The sequence below is a fragment of the Sinocyclocheilus rhinocerous genome, unplaced genomic scaffold, assembly GCF_001515625.1.
Source record: "Sinocyclocheilus rhinocerous isolate Xijiao unplaced genomic scaffold, SAMN03320098_v1.1 scaffold1333, whole genome shotgun sequence".
In the NCBI taxonomy this organism is placed as follows: Eukaryota; Metazoa; Chordata; class Actinopteri; order Cypriniformes; family Cyprinidae; genus Sinocyclocheilus; species Sinocyclocheilus rhinocerous.
The window spans coordinates 711,268-731,647 of record NW_015625783.1 but is presented as its reverse complement, the minus strand read 5'-3'; the positions used below and the strand labels follow the sequence as shown (position 1 = coordinate 731,647).

The window sequence follows — 20,380 nt, the reverse complement described above, 5'->3', positions numbered from 1 at the left end:
AAATTAAAAATACATTTAATTATAACTTATTAATATGTCTATAATCAAGTTGCATGCCTAAAACCCAACCTAATATTTCAAATGTTTTTCTTTAATAATCCACTGGGATTTTTAATTGGTCTGACACTCTTTCATTTCCTTGTACTCGCTTTGAAATATCACATAGGTGGGTAACACCCAATGATTTATTAAGGCTATACCTTCCAAGAAATTCACTGATCTCTCTGACATCACAGAGGGGTGGGGATATAGAGAAATCTATATTTGGCAAGAAGAAGGTTAAGGGACAGTCAGCCCTGATTAGTTTCCGAATCAGAAAGATGACACTAGGACACACAAATACACATGCACAGATCCATGTATCTTTGTCAAATTACCTAATGGTTTCTCATTGGGAGACACAGTTAACATTTGGCTGAGATACAATTATTTGAAAATCTGAAATCTGAGAGTGCAAAAAAATCCAAATGTTGAGAAAATCGCCTTTAAAGTTGTCCAAATCAAGTTCTTAGCAACGCATATTACAAATCAAAAGTTGTTTTGATACATTTATGGTAGGAAATTTACAAAATATCTTCATGGAACATGATCTTTGCTTAATATCCTAATGATTTTTGGCATAAAAGAAAAATCAATAATTTTGACCCATACAATGTATTGCTGGCTATTGCAACAAATTTACCCCAGCGACTTATGACTGGTTTTGTGGTCCAGGGTCACATTTGGAGTCACTTGGCTATATACCAACATGACAACCCTGAGAGTCATCTGCCTGTTTTCTGAACATATTATGGTCTAGCAGGTCTCCCAGCCTGGTGTTTAGCTGGGTGGCCAGCTGGTCTCCCACCCTGACTAGCTGAAGGGAGCCTAAAAACCGTTTAAAACCAGCCTACCTAGGCTGGGAGACCAGCTTGCATGCAGTTTTCCTGGACTCATGTGTGCTGTATTGACTCAGGGGAGGCAGCGCCCTAAACCGGCGGGCACACGCACCTGAGACTGCGCTCACACCCGTTGGAATTCCTGAGAGTTCACGCGCAGCACGAATCACGCCTAGAAATCAAGGCTCGTGTAAACTCGGAAGTGTCCATAGGTGGGTTGACAATCGCATGCACATCATGAAGTTTGTGAAACGTGTTGTAAGCACACTATCAGTAAGAAGGGAAACATAATAACACTACATTTGCTACATGTTCACGATCAATCTTGAACTCGTGTTGAGCCCAGTGACGCCGTGATTGCCCTCCCGAAGGAAACCGGAGGAAAAAAAAACATAATCCGGAAGTTTACCAACACCTGCAACCATGATCGCCTTAACAGGGGAAGTTTTCTCTTATCACGGGAACTATAAGCACCTATAGCATCACAGAGACATTGACAGCACCTCAAGCAGGTAACTTCTGACGCTTTTCTATGCTGAGGAAATGTCCCGTTTGGACTCCAGATTTGTGGGCTGGAGAAGGAAAATGCCAAATGACGTATATTTGGCTTTAAAAACAACACATCTGTTCACTCTTGGATGGTTCTTCTTGGGAGATATCGCGATAAACTCCGAAATTTGTTGTTCCGTTTAATCCGAAACATTTATTCGAGCCCAAATGTTGGCGCAGGGCTGTTCGTTCGGTTTCGTGACAGCTCGGTTCTGAGATCTGACAGAACCCGAGACCGAGCGAATCAGCGTGGACTTGAGTCAGAAACGTAAGATGTCACACCCAGAAAAGCCCGAGTCTCACAGAAATTTTGAGCTGCTTGTTTCTCTTGTTGAAATGTCCAGTCTTGCTATTGTGTTTCAATTACTTTACATTGTCGTATTTAGAGTCGGAAAGGCCTTTGTTTTTAAGTATGGTCTAAAGTAATTACACTTCCTACCTCGTAAATATCGCGTCTCTCAAAAGTGAGCTCGAGCGTGTAGCGCTTTTCAACTGAGCTACTGGTAAACATTAACTTTTAATGCTCGCCAAACCGTTCCCAAACGTGAGTGAAAGTAACGATATATACTTTTGACTTCTGAAGTGTGTTTTATTTAGTCAGAAAGTGAAACAAAACCTGCTAAACGTCTGTTAGGTCACTATAATTTCCCTAGTCTCAGAGAACTTCTGCAACTGCAGAAGAGTCCCAGAGAGCGTCCAGGATCAGGATCTGTAAGGTAAGGTCTGAAAATAAGAGTGATTTAATGTTGTTTAATTTGAAATAACTGCAGGCTCTTAACATGAATTGTCATAATGTTAGTATCAAATAGCATGGTTTTTCCATAGGACAACAGATTTATGTCTGTATCAAATTCACTGCCTCTCTCACTATTTCTCTTTCTCAAATTACAAAGTATTTTATTGACATGAATGTTTTGCATACAATACTGCAAAAGCAGCAACATACTGTATATACAGTATATACACATGTTTTATTCTCTAATGCCAAATTTACACTTTGACTGTGGCACAGAAGTGCTTCTGAAGTGACAAGTGTTTTTATACAGACTGTTTAATTCTGCTCAGGGGTGGCATCAATGCATTTACACAGCAATTACAACTGTATACTTTGATATTAGGGTTGAGGTGGGTTAGCGCATGCATAATTTTTCTGCCTCTTGTCAATCTTTGCACTGAATTTTGAGCAGGAACAGAGCAGCCCTAACTTGGCGATGTCAAGACGCCTTAAATGGGGACATACCGTAGACTTATGTCAAATTTACACCTCAAAGGTGGCACAGAAGCGCTTCTGAAGTGGCATTTAAGTGTCTTTACCCAGACTATTTAATACTGATCAGAGGTGCATTTACACAGCAATTACAACTGTATATTGTGATCCTAGGGGTCAGAGCAGGCATAATTTAGGCTTTTATGCTGCATCATATCTTTACACTCAATTTTAAGCAGGCACAGATCAGCCTTAACTTGGCTGTGTAAAGAAACCTTATTTTGTTTCTGCGTACAGCTAATTATAAAAATGATAAATGTCGACCAAACCAAACTGAAAACTGCGTTTTTAGTATAGTATTAAAACATTACTTTATGTATTGTTTTTACAAATGAAAACACAGATTTGGCTCCGAAGTATATAAAGTATGTATATAGAACACAGTGACAAGACAGAATAACATAAAATATGCAATATACAAAATAAAATACACTTTCCACAGAACATTAATGAACATTGAAACACTGTTGTACCTCCCCCGTAACATCTGCATTTGATCACTCTTTGACAGTGTAGAACAATAAGGAATGAAATTTTCAGTATATTTCACTTTATTACTATGGTTTTAAGGAGAAAGTAGGAGACAGTGTTTCTCTGACTCAGCCTTAACAGTGAAACTCTGTCTCGCTCTTTCGTCTCTCTTTGGGTAGTAAAATAGTCCAAATTCCTGGACTGTGCTGGGAGGAGAAAAGAAGAGTGTGAAAAACAATGCGAGAACATGTTTAGACCTAGAGAGTGTGACCGAGTGTGTAAGTGTCTATGAGGTAGAGAAATGGATGAGTAAGAGAGAGTTAATGAAACCCAAATGCTTATAAACTGACGGTTTTGATTCTGCATGTTGATGACCTCATAGCATGCAGCACCATTTTGATGTTATGAAAAGTTGTCTCCCACAATCAGTGTGATCTTTAAAACAGGCTGACTGTTTCTAAAACCACTATATATGGGATATGTTTTCTTAAGATGTGTTTTTTTTTTACATTTTCATTAGTTTCGGTGAGCTTGTCATAGGCACGGTATCTGTGCTGACCTGTCCATCCATCATTAGGGGTGGAAAGTTCTCTGCACAGGATGTATAATTACAGTTACAAGGGATTTGCTAAGGTCTCGTCATCGGATGCAATTCACAACATGTTTTTTAAATGTCTGTTGCACACAGTAAGAGAATGTACTGCATACATTAGTTTCATAACATTGGAACGGCATGTACAGAAGGTCTGCACATGTGTCACGTTATTTTATTACAGGTAGTCATAATCTTCGTCATCGTCACCTTCACGTTTGGAACAAGTGCTTGCGTTTAACCTGTCTGACTCCTTGTTTTGGCAGGTGTGCATATGTGACAGGGTTCGGAGATGACATCCCCATGGTGCGTGCTTGGAAACAAGATCACTGCTCTTGGACGCGCCGATCTGTCCAAACATACACACATGCCGCGCTCCGGCCTACTCTGTGTAGTGCTCTTCCCTGATGGCACAACCCAAAATTTTACTGTCATTGTGAGTATAAGAGTGTAGGCAGATGTCTTTGGATTGTAGGATAAGCGAATATGACTGTTAAAGCCCTAGAGAGCGAGAAGTAATGTGCATGTGTTCATGAGCTTGCCTTTATTGGCAGTCCGAGGGTGGAGATGGATATTACACTGGTGCTTCTCTTCTCATGTTCCATATTGCACTGCTGCAACCTTGGCTTCATATTCTGAAGGACAGCCACCCACCCTCACGCACACACAGGCACGTTTGTCAGGCAGAAACAGTCATGAAGTCAACAGGAAATAGGATCTTATGCTAGATGATAGAAATGAGGGCAGTGGGCCTGAGGGCTCTGCTTGACAAAGGTAGTGAGTTAAAATTAAATAGGAAAAATATTAAATGGGTATTATTAACATGTTGATTCATGTTAATTGACTCGTGATTATTGACAGTCATGACTGATAACATTGACTGGATAATAGAAGAGTTTATCTCTCTGCTAATTAAATTCCATAAATTAATTTAATATTCGTTTTTAAATGCTTAATTTAATTATTTCAACTTAATTATGAATATAGTTAAATAAATGTTATCATCATTTCAGCATGTTTGAGTACATCTCATTTGCTATCATTAAATTATTTTTTGAAAGAAATTAATTCTTTTATTCAGCCAAGAAAGCATTAAATTGACCAAAAGTGACCATAAAGGGACCTTTACAATATTACAAAAACAATTCTATCTAAAAAATCTATTTCAAATAACTTGTTCTTTTTAATCCTGAATACAATGTATCACCGTTTTCACAAAATTATTAAGCAGCACAACCATTTTCAACACTGATAATAATAAGTTTCTTGATCATCAAATCATCATATTAGTATGATTTCTGAAGAATCATGTGACACTGAAAAGTGGAGTAATGACTGCTGAAAATTCAGCTTTGTCATCACAGGAATAAATTCCATTTTAAAATATATTAAAATAGGACACAGTTGTAATAATATTCACAATTGTTATGTTCGTGTATGTTAACCCTTGTAGAATATGGTCACTTTATAAATATAGGTTTGGTACAGTTCCTAAATGGTACAGTTCCTAATGGGACAGCATGTGTTATTGCCTTGCAGAAACATGATGCTGGTCATCTGCTGTTCGACTTGGCTTGCGAACACCTCAACATAGTGGAAAAACAGTACTTCAGCCTGCAGATCAGCGAGGACACATCCAGCTCTCCGGTAAATGAATGTGTGGCTGCAAAAGAGCAAGTGTTTATCGCTATGACCCAGAAATAGAAAAAAGTAATGGCCTGTCTTAAGAAACATGATGGTTTCAGTAGTTGAACTGAAAAAATTAAATCTGTCATTTCAGAGGTGGCTGGACCCTAACAAGCCCTTTAAGAAACAGCTGAAGGGTGAGAGAGAAACTACACACACACACACAAAGGCCCACCTGAAGTCAATATATTATTTTTACATTTGTGGTGGAAAATCAGATTAAAATCAGGTCATTTAATTTTGCATGCACTTTTTTGTTTAGATTTTTGATGCCCTTTGCCGTCATTTAATGTTTACTTAAAGTTGCAGCATTTAAGATGATTCCTTTTTTAATCAATTATTTTTATTTATTTATTTCGACAAAATAATATAGCATTTTAATATTGGTCAGCTATAACAAATATTTTTAAAGAAATGCAGTTATAATAAACACAAAGAATGGATATATAGAATGCTGTTTGAATTCTGGGGAAATCTGCAGGGCTTTCTGCAGAAGGTGTGTGGAATCAGATTCCATGCGGGCATAGAGTGCACATGTTTGATGAGTGTGTAATATGAGTTATGTCATAGGAGCACAAAGAATTTTGTTTCCTTTAAAAGCGCATCAGGAGACACATGTTTGTCTTCTCATGAGAATTGGAGGTGGCTGATTTAAATAATCAACTTACTTGAGTCATCAGACGTGATGTGCATGCAATAAGGCACAGACGGTGATTGCAGCTCACGCTCCAGTGCCTACCTGCTTTTTTTACTTTAAATTATGGTTTAATAAATTGCTTTAGATTTCTGGGGAATTGTTAAACCACAGTTTCTTTCCTTTTTTTCTAGAAATACTATGATACTGAGCTGAATCTCTGTTGCTTGCATTTTTTTTTTGAGGTCCTTTTCCTCTGACCGTGTCCCATGCTCTCTCTCTCCCACTGTTATTCCCTCAGGTTCCGCTCCGTTCTTTTTAATATTTAGAGTGCGGTTCTTCATCTCTGACCCAAACTCCCTCCAGCACGAGCAGACCAGGTACATATCCCTGTTTATGTGCAAATGAGATAGAAATATATATATATATTATTTATATGAATTGATTGAGAGGTTTTTGACCCTTATTTTGTTTTGCAGGCATTTTTATTTCTTGCAAATTAAGAAAGACATTTGTGAGGGGAGGTAAATATTTGTTGTTTTGCACCCATGCTACCATTCAAAAGTTTTGGGTTGGTAAGCTTTTTCATTTTTTTGAAAGACGTATCTTATGCTCACCAAGGCTGCAATTATTCGATAACAATGCAGTAAAAACAGTAATATTGTGAAATATTTTGACAATTTAAAATAACTGCTTTCTATTTTAAATGGTCATTTATTCCTGTGATGGTAAAGGTGAATTTTAGCAGCAATTACTCTAGTCTTAAGAGAAAGTTATATCAAATTCTAACTGATGCAGATGACACAATAAATGTTTTCGTGTTAGGCTAATAACCGATAAATAAAAGGTATTATAAATGTATACCATTTATAAGTAAAACCAGTATTTTTTATGCTACAACTGAATTTAGGTATCATAACATTATAATTTACACTATGAAAGAAGGATAACTATTAATTTATTTTGAAAAAGGTAAATTGTTTAAATGAGAAAATATAACCAATGTACTTTAGAGGCATTGTATATAATATTTATTTATTTTATTTTATTATTTTTTTTGTATTGTTTTTATGAATTTAATGATCAAAAATACCAGCATCCCACATCATTATAATACATGCAGAATGCTGGTTATGCAGTCCTTTAAAAACTGGTGATTCTGGTTAGAGATTAAAGCTCAGGAAGTTATAACTCTTGGGTTGTGAGGTTGTGTGTGGTCTGATAAACATACTATTGTGTATAAGAATTATAATACACTATGGACATTTTCACCCTGACAATTAAATACCAAATATTTAATATTGACAAATGCTAATAAAAAAAAAAACCTGATGTCACAACCCTATATATTGTATCCCAAAATATCATGGTGTGTTTTTATTACAGATTAAAGTGTCCTTTAAGCTCAGCCGTGGTACTGGCTTCTTACTCTGTTCAGTGTAAGTTGTGGAAATTACACCTTCTCATATTGTGATTGGCAGCCCTGCCATAGAAACATTATTGATATTGCAGAGGATGTGTCTGTGTGCTTGTAGGGGGCATGAGTTTTCTCCAGGAAATAGCTGGGGTTAATGGCACTGATAAAACTGGAGATGACTGAACAAAGCACATACAATCACTGTTTCTCAAACGTAGCGTTCTAATACTCCTGTTTGATTGACAGCTGAGCTTGGAGACTATGTCCCTGAAACTCCTGCCGGATACCTCAGTCAGACCCATTTTCTTCCTGACCAAGATCAAGAGTTCCTTCTGAAAGTAGAGTCGCTGCATCCACAGCACAAGTATGTCAGCACATACATCCATACACACACACACACACACACATTTATTAATTGTACATGTCTGAATGTGTTTCAGAGGTTTGTCTCAGAGTGAAGCTGAGCTTTGCTATTTGAATACAGCGAGAACATTAGACCTGTATGGAGTGGAGCTACATCATGCTCAGGTACAATGATTTAAGTTGAAAATCCTCTGTTTTTCCAATTTCTTCCAGAATGTTAAGGAATAACTGGTAATATTGTTTTAAAGTGGATTATGTTCATAATTTATTTAATTATATTTTTAAAATCCCTATTTATAGGATGTTAACAACCCCGCCCTCTGGGTGGGCATTACATCTGGGGGCGTGGCTTTGTTTTGCCATTTAATTTGCTCCAGTTTTTTCCCCTGGTATCGGCGATCCACAGCACTAAGTTGATGTATTTCCTCAGCGACCAGCACAGATCAGCTCTAGGCATGGCGAAGCGGATATCGTCCTCTTTTGGAAGACCAAACAAAGTGGTTTCGCTTTCACAACGAAGCACACAGCGTCTTCACGACATGGCGGCAGCAACAATACTACAACAAGAATAAAAGTTACGCTTTCTTTCTTTGCGTGAACATTTGGGCGGCTTTATGCAAATCTTCCCACATAGTGAGGTAGGTATGTGGGGGCGTGTTCGAACGAGCCGTTTTAGGTAGGTGTGGCTAACTCTTAACTTTTATAAAGAATATCTCTTTGGATTTGAGACTTTAGTCTTTGCAACTTTACAGATCTTCTTTATGCACCAAGAGCTTGTAACACTCTAAAGAGAAAGGAAAAAATGAAATCGCATCATATGACCCCTTTAAAAAAATTATACTTTTATTTAGCAAGGATTCTTTAAATGGAACAAAAGAAGTTTATAATGTTAAGAGAAATGGCATCAGATAAATGTTTTTAATTAATTATGTTCTTTTGAACTTTCCTTTCATCAAAGAATCCTGAAAAAAGGATAACATTTTATCGAAATAATAAGTAGCATAACTGTTTATATGAAATATGATTTCATATTAACACTGTTAATATGAAATCTTTCTTGAGTATCAAATGCTTACTTGACTGTTTCTAAAATCACTATTTATTCCTGTGATGGCAAAGCTGAATTTTCAGCATCATTACTCCAGTCTTCAGTGTCACATGATCCTTCAGAAATCATTCTAATATGATGATTATATAATTAATTACATTTAAAAATTTATTAAAATAGAAGACAGTTACTTTTAAATTGGAATAATTTTGTTTTTTTTTAATCACATAAATGCAGCTTTGGTGAGCATATAAGGGACTTCTAAAACATTAAAAATCTTTTGATTGGTAGTGTATATACAATTTTTTTGTATATATATCACACATACATTTTAAACAATGTCTTAGTCTTATAAGGTTAATATAAGGAACAGTGTTTATAATAGTGTGAATATATCTTTTATTTAATTATATTTTTAAAATCCCTATTTATAGGATGTTAACAACCCCGCCCTCTGGGTGGGCATTACATCTGGGGGCGTGGCTTTGTTTTGCCATTTAATTTGCTCCAGTTTTTTCCCCTGGTAAGTTTTGGCCAATCAGATTCTTTCTTAAATGTTTTTGCTCACTTTGTTTGTAATTGCATATATGCTTGATGTATGTTCTTTGTAAAACACACTTTTTAAGCATCTTACATTGATGTTTACAGCTGTTATGAATGACGTTTGACAGTGCTACGGCTCTGTTTGTCAGAGCTGTGATTATCATTACAATGGATGAGATACACTGTAGAAAAGTATAATTACCGCTATTAGTGTAATTAAGAGCCCTGGAAACAGTATCTCTATTATTTTGATTCTGGTGTACTTTTACTTTTTGAATGGCTGCTTTTTTTTTCAGGATTAACATCATCAAAATTTCATTCAAAAGAAAACGGTTCTTTGTCCACCTACGCCGGAAACATGTAAGATATGCATGATTAATCATGCTCGTCCTTCAAAACAAAAGCAAAATAATTACCATATTAAAGCCAGACACTTAATGCTTCAAAGATGTTGAATACTGAAAAATCAACATCTTTGTGTGAGACTTGTGTTGTGTTCTTTGTGTTGTTTTATGTTGTTTTTTTCCCTCATTTATATGTGTGGTACAGGGTGAGCTGGGTCACCATGTGGTTTCTCTCTCCATGCCAAGTTCACGTGCCTGTAAAAATCTATGGAAATCCTGCGTGGACCACCATACATTCTACAACAGAAAACCCTCTCACTCGGCTTCAAAACTTAGGTACACAGGCAGAGTCATGACGGAGCCATTCTAAGAAATTACTGTGTTTTTTATTGCTGGAGTTAATTAGAGTTCATTGCTGCCTCCACCAAATGAGTGTGTGTGTTTAATTGCATATATTTTTGTTAAAGCTCTATCCCACTGTACCGAAAGCTGATTGGTGAGATAATGTTGAACCCTGCGGTGAGGTCCAACTCAGTGGAACAACTAGAGACAAAGAGTCTACCCTCACGGTCACCACCCAACACGCCCAACTGGTAACAGTGCTCAAATACACTTGAATACATTTAACTTTACAGTAATGGATTAGAGCTATTTAATGTGTTTTAACAAACGATGAAATGTATTTGTACTACCATTCAAAAGTTTGGGGTCAATATTTGTAAAAAATACTTTAAAGGGGTCATATGATGCTGCTAAAAAGAACATTATTTTGTGTATTTGGTGTAATGAAATGTGTTTATGCGGTTTAAAGTTAAAAAAACACATTATTTTCCACATACTGTAAGGTTAATATAAGGAACAGTGTTTATAATAGTGTGAATATATCTTCCATTTTAGGCGGAGTCCTCGTTTACGTCATGACTTCCGTAAGCCACGCCCATCATCTGTGGACAACCTGACCAATGAAATGAGCTATGTGACTGAGAGTGAAGATGTGTTCTATACTTACAGGCAAATTTACTCTACATATACAAATGCACACAGTCTTACAGCCATACATATGTATTCAACAGTACACTCAAAGTAACTTATTAAACTGATTGCACTGAAGGAAACCTCAGGAGGAGGGGCGGACGAGTGGTAGTTGGTCTCATAGTGATGATATCATCACCGAAGAGGATGATTTGCACATCCGGGATAAGGTGAGTGTTATTGTACATGATAGCTGATGATGCAAGATCAAGGGAAATGTGTTTCACAACAGTTTCTGAACTTCAAAGCTTCTTTGCATATCTTTCCAAAGGATCATTGCATCAAAAATGAGTGGTTGGAATGAAGAAGTTCCCTGTGGCTCATTTCAGTGCAGAGTGTGGATGGTTGTGATTGATGGATGGGGCAGTTAAAAACTATATTAGATTATGCGGAAATGCAGCAAAGTGTTGTTATTTTTTCGAGGAGTTGTAGGGAAGGTCATAGAGAAGTTAAAAAAATTGCCATAAAAAAATTAATTCTGGTGCAAAAATAAATACATTTGTAATTTAAATAGAATTTTTGGTCCTAAAATGGACTTCATTTTTTAAATTCTAACTAAATATCCCAGATATGTTCTTGACAGGTGTCAGGAGATTCATCCTGGAACAGATTTAAATCTGTTATCAATTGTGATGTGGTCAAAACTGCTTGATTGGGGCAGTCGTGGCCTAATGGATAGAGAGTCAGACTTGTAACCCGAAGGTCGCGTGTTCGAGTCTCATTGGCTGCCCACTGCTCCGGGTGTGTGTTCAAGGATGTGTGTGTGCGTGTTTGTTCACTACTCACTGCTGTGTGTGTGCACTTGGATGGGTTAAATGCAGAGCACAAATTCTAAGTATGGGACACCATACTTGGCCACATGTCATGTCCTTTCCTTTCCTTTCCTTGATTGGGTTTCAGAAAAGCAATCATGCGACAACACGCTGTATGCAACAAAAGGCACAGGACCTAAACCAAATGTCCGAGTCCAGCATCAGGGCTGTCAGAAATAATATCCAGTGTTTGCCATTCTGACAAATCCAAGCAGTACACTGATACTACATCATGCTGATGAGTCACTGAAAATCTATCTCCCAGCTCACGAGACTAGGGTATGAAAAAACTTTAAAACTACAGTGGGGTCCAAAATCTGAGACTACAAGTTTTTTTTGGATTTCGGAAAACCAAAAGTTACGAAAATTGTATGATGATGTGCTAATTCTAGGTCACATTTTTACCATTGAAGCACAAGTTGCTCTTTGGGTAATTCTCTACACTCTTAAAAAAAACGTTTTTGTCTAAATGGTTCCATAAAAAACCTTTAACATCTGAAGAACCTTTCTGTTTCACAAAAGGTTCTTCAGATTATAAAAAGGTAAGAAAGAGATGGTTCTTTAAAGAACCTTTGACTGAATGGTTCTTTGTGGAACCAAAAATGTCTCTTCTATGCCATCGCTGTGAATAACCTTTTAAGCACCTTTATTTTTAAGAGTGTAATCATGCTGGAGAACACAAACTTGAGTTCATGCAACTCTGCTGCTGTCATTGAAGAAACAAGGACATTTTTTATTAAATAGAATCTAGTACTATCAGTGTGCAAAACAGCTGAGAATGAAGCTGTCTACTGACAAAAGAACAACAATATTCTGAGGTCACGTTTGAAGCACTCAGTTGTTTTTATTATTTGCTGTTGTGAAAAATGTCTACATACAGTTAATGCTAATATGTCATTATTTTGTAGCTAGACTTCAGAATCCTCCATTTTCTGATCCTCTTCCTGTCCTACCTGCTTCAAAGGGTCTATTTTTGTGGTTATATGTACACAGAGTGTGACAGCTGATGGAGATCTACTACTTGTGAGGATCAGCCCAGACCAAGATGGGAAGTTTGGCTTCAATGTTAAAGTGAGTCGGTTCACAATATGTATTTATCATCATTGTTTAAATTGCATTCAGATAGAGTTTTGTGTGGGAGACCATGTATCAGAATATTGTTGGCTAATATTCAGGGAGGTGTGGATCAGAAGATGCCCCTGGCCATCTCTCATGTTAACCCTGCATCTCCGGTAAGCCATACAAATCCTTTCTGCTTTTGAATATGAATGGGTTCTTGGTTTTTGCATTTGTACAAATATTGACTGTGTTGCAGGCCAGTCACTGTGTGCCTCCGCTGATGGAGGGCGATCAGGTGCTGTTGATAAATGGGCGGGACATTTCAGAACACACACATCAGCAGGTAGTCATGTTCATCAAAGCAAGCCGAGAGTCACACAGCAAGGAACTTGCATTGCTCGTGCGCCGCAAAGGTACGCTTTTTGTTGATGTGCATGTGTGCAAATATGATTTGAGGGGAATTAATTGGTTTAATTTGATCATTGATGTGTCTTGTGCATTTAGCTTGTACATCCAGAAACCATAAACAGCGTTTGTTTACAGGTGTCTCTTTGCGAGTCGAACCCACACTACAGTTAGGTGAGGGTCTCGCCCTTCCGGGTGAAATATCCCCACTGTCCGCTCAGCCATCTGGAGAGACGCTAGAGGAGTCTATGACCCGTCTGGAGAGGGGATTGGTCACCGGCACATTGCTTCTGCACTTTGAGGTTGGGGGATGTGAATATTTTACAGCATGTCTCAGTTGGCATGTGTGTGCACTGCTGATAATTGTCATCCGTGCATGTGTATGTGTGTTTTGCTACTCACAGAAGTTGTACAGGAAGAAAGAAGGCATGTCAATGTTTTGCGCAAAACAGTCCGAGAATATGGACAAGAATCGGTACAAAGATGTATTACCATGTAAGTTTTATTGCTTTTCCTGATAAAAATGTATCACATGCTAAATTGAATAAATTGTGGCCTGTTATGCCTATATTCACAATATAGCACACTTATGGTGTTATTGCTTGAAAATGGTTACTATTAGGGCTGGGATGATGATATAGATTTTTTGATTGTGTTCAATCGTAATATTGACAAATCGATATTGATTCTTAAATTACAAGATTGATTTTATGCTGTAAATTGACAGTCAGTCAGTTTTGTTATGAAATGCAAACAATAAATGTTTTGATGTTCCTAAATGTGTCTTGACAGTTTGCTATAGTGATCATAAAAGTATGTTTTTATGACCAGTCACCATTTAAAAGTTTATATTTTAAAATGATCTATTAAAATGTATCTAAATTAAACTGAATTGAGATTGGAATAGGTCATTTGATATGTCAAAACCCAGCCCTAGTTATATTAAAGACGCACATTAAAACTTCAAAATATTTTATTAAGAGACATCCTTCTGCTAGAAAATATAGTACGTGACTTGTACACTGAGGTTAGTAGACGGTCTCTATGAGTGCTATAAAGTGATAGTAGGGTACTGTAGCACTAGCAACGGCAAGGTCATTGGTTCGATTCCTAGGGAATGCATGATAAAGTGTGACTGTAATGCAAGTCACTTCAGATAAAGCATAAATGTGACCCTGGACCATAAAACCAGTTTTAAGTCGCTGGGGTATATTTGTAGCAATAGCCAAAAATACAATGTATGGGTCAAAATTATTAATTTTTCTTTTATGCCAAAAATCATTAGGATATTAAGTAAAGATCATGTTCCATGAAGATATTTTGTAAATTTGATTTTTTTGCACCCTCAGATTCCAGATTTTCAAATAGTTGTATCTCGGCCAAATATTGTCCTATCCTAACAAATCCTAACAAGCTTATTTATTCAGCTTTCAGATGATGTATAAATCTCAAATTCGAAAAATTGACCCTTATGACTGGTTTTGTGGTCCAGGGTCACAAATATAAGCTAGGTGAACATATGCTTTGTCATTGCTGTGACGATATTGTGTGTATTGCTGTTACACTATTTGGTATTGACCAATCAGCATCCAGAACTGTATGTTATGTTGGGTTGAGAGCTCAAAGAACAATTAAAACTTCAAAAAGCTCATTAGAAAGTTCAATAGAACATTTGAAAATTCAAAACGAATTTTCAGGGGGGTTGTATTGTACAAGAAGAGAGTGGTTGCTGGATAACCATGATGAGATTGAACTAAGCTACCATACTGGAGTAGATTACAGGCCGGGGTAAGGTCAAACATATAATTTTATTCATTTGTGTATAAGCTTTCGATCTGGAAATGAGGCGTAATGCTCTTTAAAACTAGTCGTCGGAGGTGTTTTCACATAATCCGTAAATCCCTCTTCCTCATTCAGATGACATCACCAGAGTGGTGCTGCAGGAAGAGGGGGATGATTACATCAACGCCAGTCACGTGAAGGTATGGATCACTACCTGTCTGCCTCGTTTCTATTCAGTTTTTGATTTTTCTAGTTGTGAATGGTTTTAATTTATGGCTCTAGATGACACTGATGACTCAGCAATGTGTGTGTGTGTCTGTCAGACTGAGCCAACAGGTTGTGCTTTACAGTACATAGCAGCTCAGGGTCCACTGCCGCACACCTGTACACACTTCTGGAGGAGCGTGTGGGAGCAGAACGTCAGTGTCATTGTCATGCTCACCACACTGACCGAGAGAGGACGGGTACTTCAACACATACACATTAAAACAGTTAGAACTACACAAAGAGTTACACAGTGTGCTGCAACATTAATAAAAATGAACACTATACACACATACTCAAGACAGGAACCTACTTTTACGCCAGAAAAACTCTTATTAACACACGCACACAGAACACCTAATCAGACGATACCCATCACACACGTCCAGTCCCCCAAGGACAGCTTATTGTGAGTAGCGTATTCTTCGGCTCGGCTGGACTGTTGCTTGGTAACCAAGCGCTCTGCATTCTTTTCCAAAGGGATGATTTAATAAACTCTTGTGTGTGAGGGAGGGAGAGAGGGAGCACAATTGTGTATGTGTGTATTTTTTTTCTATGCTCCGTAATCTCTTTTAAATTTCCACAGACCAAGTGCCACCAATACTGGCCACATCCTCCTGAAGTGAGGGATTATGGGTATCTTCAGGTGTGCTGTCACTCAGAGGAGTGTAACCTGGCATATGTTACTCGAGAACTAACACTCACAAATACTCAGGTAACACCGGACATACTTTTAAACGGACACCACCTCTGTGAGGTCCAGTAGAAACAAACAAGAGCTTGTGTAATCACTTAAAGTAGCATATAACACTCATAGAATATACAGTTATATATACAGGTATACAATAGCAATTAAAATGTGAGTTTGTGGCTTAGTGTACTCGTGGGTTGACAAAATGCACTTTTAAACTTTACAGTCTTTCTCCTCTGGGAAAGGGAGTAAAAATGTTGATGACTCATCCGGCACTAGACAGATTTTTGTCCAAACACATGCTCTGTAGAATGAGGAAGTTACTCCTCCTAGTATCCCTTAGCCTGTATTTGACTCAACAACAACTACTACTACCAGCATACTGTTAGTCTTATACTGTTGCTAAATTCAGAACCATGTACTACTCTTACTGTTTCTGCCATAAAACAATGTGGTAAAAATAGTGAGAATAGTATGCTTGTACGTGGTTCCGAATTCAGCATATATCTTTGTAAGAGAAAAACAGCATGAGTAGTTTGCTAGACACAAATCATGGCATAATTCTATACTAGTACTACTAGAATGTAACTTTAACTATTCTTATACCATATATGGCAGAAATACTTTTGAGTAGTATGCTATAAAGTTAGCAGCTAACTATGGCTGAATTGAATTCAGAATAGCACACTAGCATATTGTTATTTTTATACTATATCTTTATAAAGGAAAAATCTTATGTGCAGTGTGCCAGTATGCTAGTCATAATCTATGGATGAATTCGGGACAACATACTAGAATATCACTTTTACTTTTCTTAAGGCTGGAATACACTACACAATGTTTCCCTGATTTTCCCCCGAATTACAGTCTGGAGAAGTTGTCGCTAGTTGCTGAAAGTCAGAGCCAGTCTGCAGATTTGAGTTCACAGATTTCATAGAATATCGCATAGTGTGTGATTGTCACAGATACTGTCCTATCTAAATAAAAAGGCATAAAAGGCCAAAAATGAATCTTAAAAAAAAAAAATTCCTGGTAGTGTGTGATTCTCAGCCGTTTAGTGTATGATGGCCAGTTTTCCCTCTGTGACTATTACAAAGTCGGCAAGTTTATGATGCCTAGTGTTTTAAAATATGTTCAGATTTAAAGCCTCATGAAATCAAAATTGACTTTATTTATTTTGTTAGCGCACACTGCTAGTCTTGAGGTGAACAATTAATCCGTGCAAATTAATCCACTGAAAAAAATTGTTTGTCATGGTAATCTTTAATCAAAATCTGAACATTTACTTCCGCTCTGGAATGGCATTCCTTTTCTGATGATGTCAGTTTGATGGCTTGTATTGTATTCCAGCCTTTTGACTATATATTGCAGAACTAGGAAGAAACAAAAAGAGTAAATTAGTAAGAATAAATAGAGTATATACTAATATACTGAATAGGTATATGTAGCTATATGAGGAAATCGTAAGAGTATATACTAACTTTGCTTCTCTATATATGGCAGTATATAAGAGGAGACAAGCAAGACTAAATAGTAATGGCATAAACTATTATTATATAGCTATATGAGTAAATAGATTAACTATTCTAATACTAACTATTCTTATATTATATATGGCAGAAATAGAGTATACAAGTAAAAAGTAAATACGAAAAAGTATGAATATAGCATATGTATACAAGTAAATAGTAAGAACATTTGATTCATAGAAAATTTGAATTTGCAATATTATACTATTCTTACTATTTTGCTATTTCATGGGGGATTTTTAATCTAAAAAAAAAAAAAGTTTTATGAAATTATGCACAGCTGTATGCATGGTCAAGATGCTCAAGAGCCATTTTGGTCCCTCAGTTCATGATTCTAGTCTTATTTTTGGCAAAATTCTGTTTCTTATGTAAATGTTTGTAATTACTCATGCTCTGTCAGTCCCATTATGCTGGAGTTTAATGTTTCATTTAAAACAGAATTTTGGCTTTAGGCGTGTTAATGTGAAAGCTTCTTGTGTGTGAGAGAGCATTAACGTGTGGGAGCATTTGTGTGCGATGGTAAATATGGCAAACGGGTCACGTACCGCTGTGGTCGAGAGCACGGGACCGTGCGCATACATGTACATCCACATACAGTACATGCTCACACACTCACAAACAATCTATCATTGCTGGAGAAAGGAGACCCATCTGTTGTCTCTGTTGGTGGGAGTTAATCTCAGCACGGACAGCAGACGGAGGTTACATCACACGTTCGTCGTCTATATAGGGTGTGTGTGTGTCTCAGATGAAAAAATAAAGAAAAGGAGAGAGGAAAAGGATGATTGGGGGGTACAGGAAAAATGCCAGTGTGTGAGTGTTCGTACCACACAGCCTGCGAACCAATTATTCCTTTCTGCCCCATTTGTCACAATAAATGAATTATTTTTTCCACTTTGGCCTTCAGACTGTGACTCACCTAAAGATCACTTCTTCTTCTTGCACCCACTTATAAGATCATGATAGAATGGAGAGGCAATTTGAAATGTCATTGTATTTAGGTAATATGGAGTTGAAAATGTTTTAAAGAATGACAGCAACCTGGGCCTCGTTTATAAAACCCATGTACCATCTGACTTGATCCTAAATTCCATGAATTTCATGTTACGTCAAAAGTGAGGAACATTCTGGATTTATAAAGGCAGAAACTGATGTGAAAATGCATGCATGCAAACTTTTTGTGCTCATATGCCAGTAATTGATGTTACACAGATTATATAAAAACATGTAGTGCTTCCATTCTAATAATATTTCCTATAAATATCCTTCTCCATAAGGCAAAACACAGGCATGCTTAGACTTGTCTGCTTTTATACGTACTCATTCAAGCATTCTCTTGCACTCAGCCTCACCCTCTTTTTCTTTTTTTTTCACAGTCAGGACAGCAGCGCTCGATCACTCATTTGCAGTATGTCGCCTGGCCAGATCATGGGGTACCAGAAGATTCCTCAGACTTCCTGGATTTTGTCCAGTCAATGAGAAGTATGAGAGAGGAGTCTGTGCCTCTCATGGTCCACTGCAGGTGAGGGGACTTCCAGCACACAAGACACACAGATGTTATCAGGTGCTCATTTTACCAAGAGAATGTTTTTCTGCAGTGCTGGCATCGGGCGGACAGGTGTGTTGATCACCATGGAGACAGCCATGACACTGATGGAGAAGGAAAAGCCAGTGTATCCCCTAGAGATCATTACCTTGATGAGAGAACAGAGGGCCATGCTGGTTCAGACATCGGTACAAACACACACACAGACAATACGCACAAGTTAAAGACGTCATTTGGCACTACCAAACAGAGTTTCAGAAGTTAAAACATTCTCTCCATAAATAAACCGATTGTTTTGCCTCAAACTCGTACAGATTGGTTGAGCCGATGCTACTCTGTTCAGCCCAGCTGGGCTGGTTAAAAAAAAAAAAACACTTTGCAGTTTCTTTTGATGTGATGCAGAAAATACATACTTCACCTTTAATTATGTATTCAGTTAGAACATATCTTCAGATGAAATACAACAGCAGTGACCCTTTACATTTAGCTCAAAGTAGTCACACACTCATTAAAAGGGTTGGAAAGATGGACATTTAACAAAACTTGTCTGTCTATGCAGTAGAAACCAGAAAAATGACATATAAAGAGGGCAGCCATTTTCACATTAACTATGTGAAAAGGTCAAATGAGATCAGTCATGGTGGTTTGGATGTAGCATCACACCGTGTATGGCTAAAATGGCTTTTAAATATTCGTCCACTGGATCAAATGGTTTAATATCTTAGATTGATTTTATTGGATATGCCGACATTACTTGTGCTCTGTGCATGTTTGTTTTTCAGTGCCAGTTCACCTTTGTGTGTGAGGCCATTCTGAGGGTGTACAGAGAGAGAATGAAAAAGAGCTCAACACCTAACAGTTGATAAGAAGAGAGGGACAGGAGGGGAGTGTTCGAAAACACACAAGTGAAGGAAGAAGCTGTGATCCGACTGTCAATAAAGACGGATGAAAAAGGGGCAGGGAGTAGAGGGTGTGTCTGGATAAAGATGGATGGACAATCTCTTCTCTTGCTGTGGCTCTCCTGACAGCTGTGCGGATCAAGGAAGAACATAAAGCACTTTCACACGTATAAGCTTATAGGGTCCTACAGCACACATACTCTCTCTTTCTCTGTCCCACACACACACACACACATACCCCAAGTGCTATATTCAGGTAAATCTCACAAAATCTGTCAAGAAATGTTCAGGTCACATTTCACCCTAAAATTAAGAGGAAAAACTATGTAACTCATATTGTGCATAAAATAAAAATTTAAAAGTAGATCTAAAAATCTACTTTTAGAATATTTTAAGTTTTTCTCTTTTTGGAATTAATACATTATATTCAGAGCAATTAAGCACATTTTACTCCCCAATTCTCATTACTACATTAATCCCTTTGATATTGTCTTTTTTTATTGCATTATGAATGACAGTATTATTTACTTAAAATCAATCTATTTTAATTAAAGGCTTTAAACAAATGC

General features: G+C 37.3%; 1 protein-coding gene across 1 annotated transcript; it reads left to right on the top strand.

Moving 5' to 3' along the window:
* Positions 1 to 971: 971 nt before the first annotated feature.
* LOC107706310 (tyrosine-protein phosphatase non-receptor type 3-like) lies at positions 972 to 20,357 on the top strand. The gene is made up of 26 exons (XM_016509978.1): positions 972 to 1,390; positions 4,024 to 4,193; positions 5,297 to 5,404; positions 5,538 to 5,580; positions 6,379 to 6,457; positions 6,557 to 6,601; positions 7,464 to 7,516; positions 7,741 to 7,858; positions 7,935 to 8,022; positions 8,158 to 8,246; positions 9,745 to 9,808; positions 9,998 to 10,128; positions 10,260 to 10,385; positions 10,690 to 10,803; positions 10,904 to 10,994; positions 12,630 to 12,707; positions 12,812 to 12,868; positions 12,952 to 13,108; positions 13,239 to 13,402; positions 13,505 to 13,595; positions 15,018 to 15,082; positions 15,206 to 15,346; positions 15,733 to 15,861; positions 18,743 to 18,888; positions 18,965 to 19,100; positions 19,695 to 20,357. Exons 2-26 carry the CDS (start codon positions 4,050 to 4,052, stop codon positions 19,773 to 19,775), a joined length of 2,538 nt encoding a protein of 845 aa, XP_016365464.1. The 5' UTR covers positions 972 to 1,390; positions 4,024 to 4,049; the 3' UTR covers positions 19,776 to 20,357.
* The last annotated feature ends 23 nt before the right edge of the window (positions 20,358 to 20,380 follow it).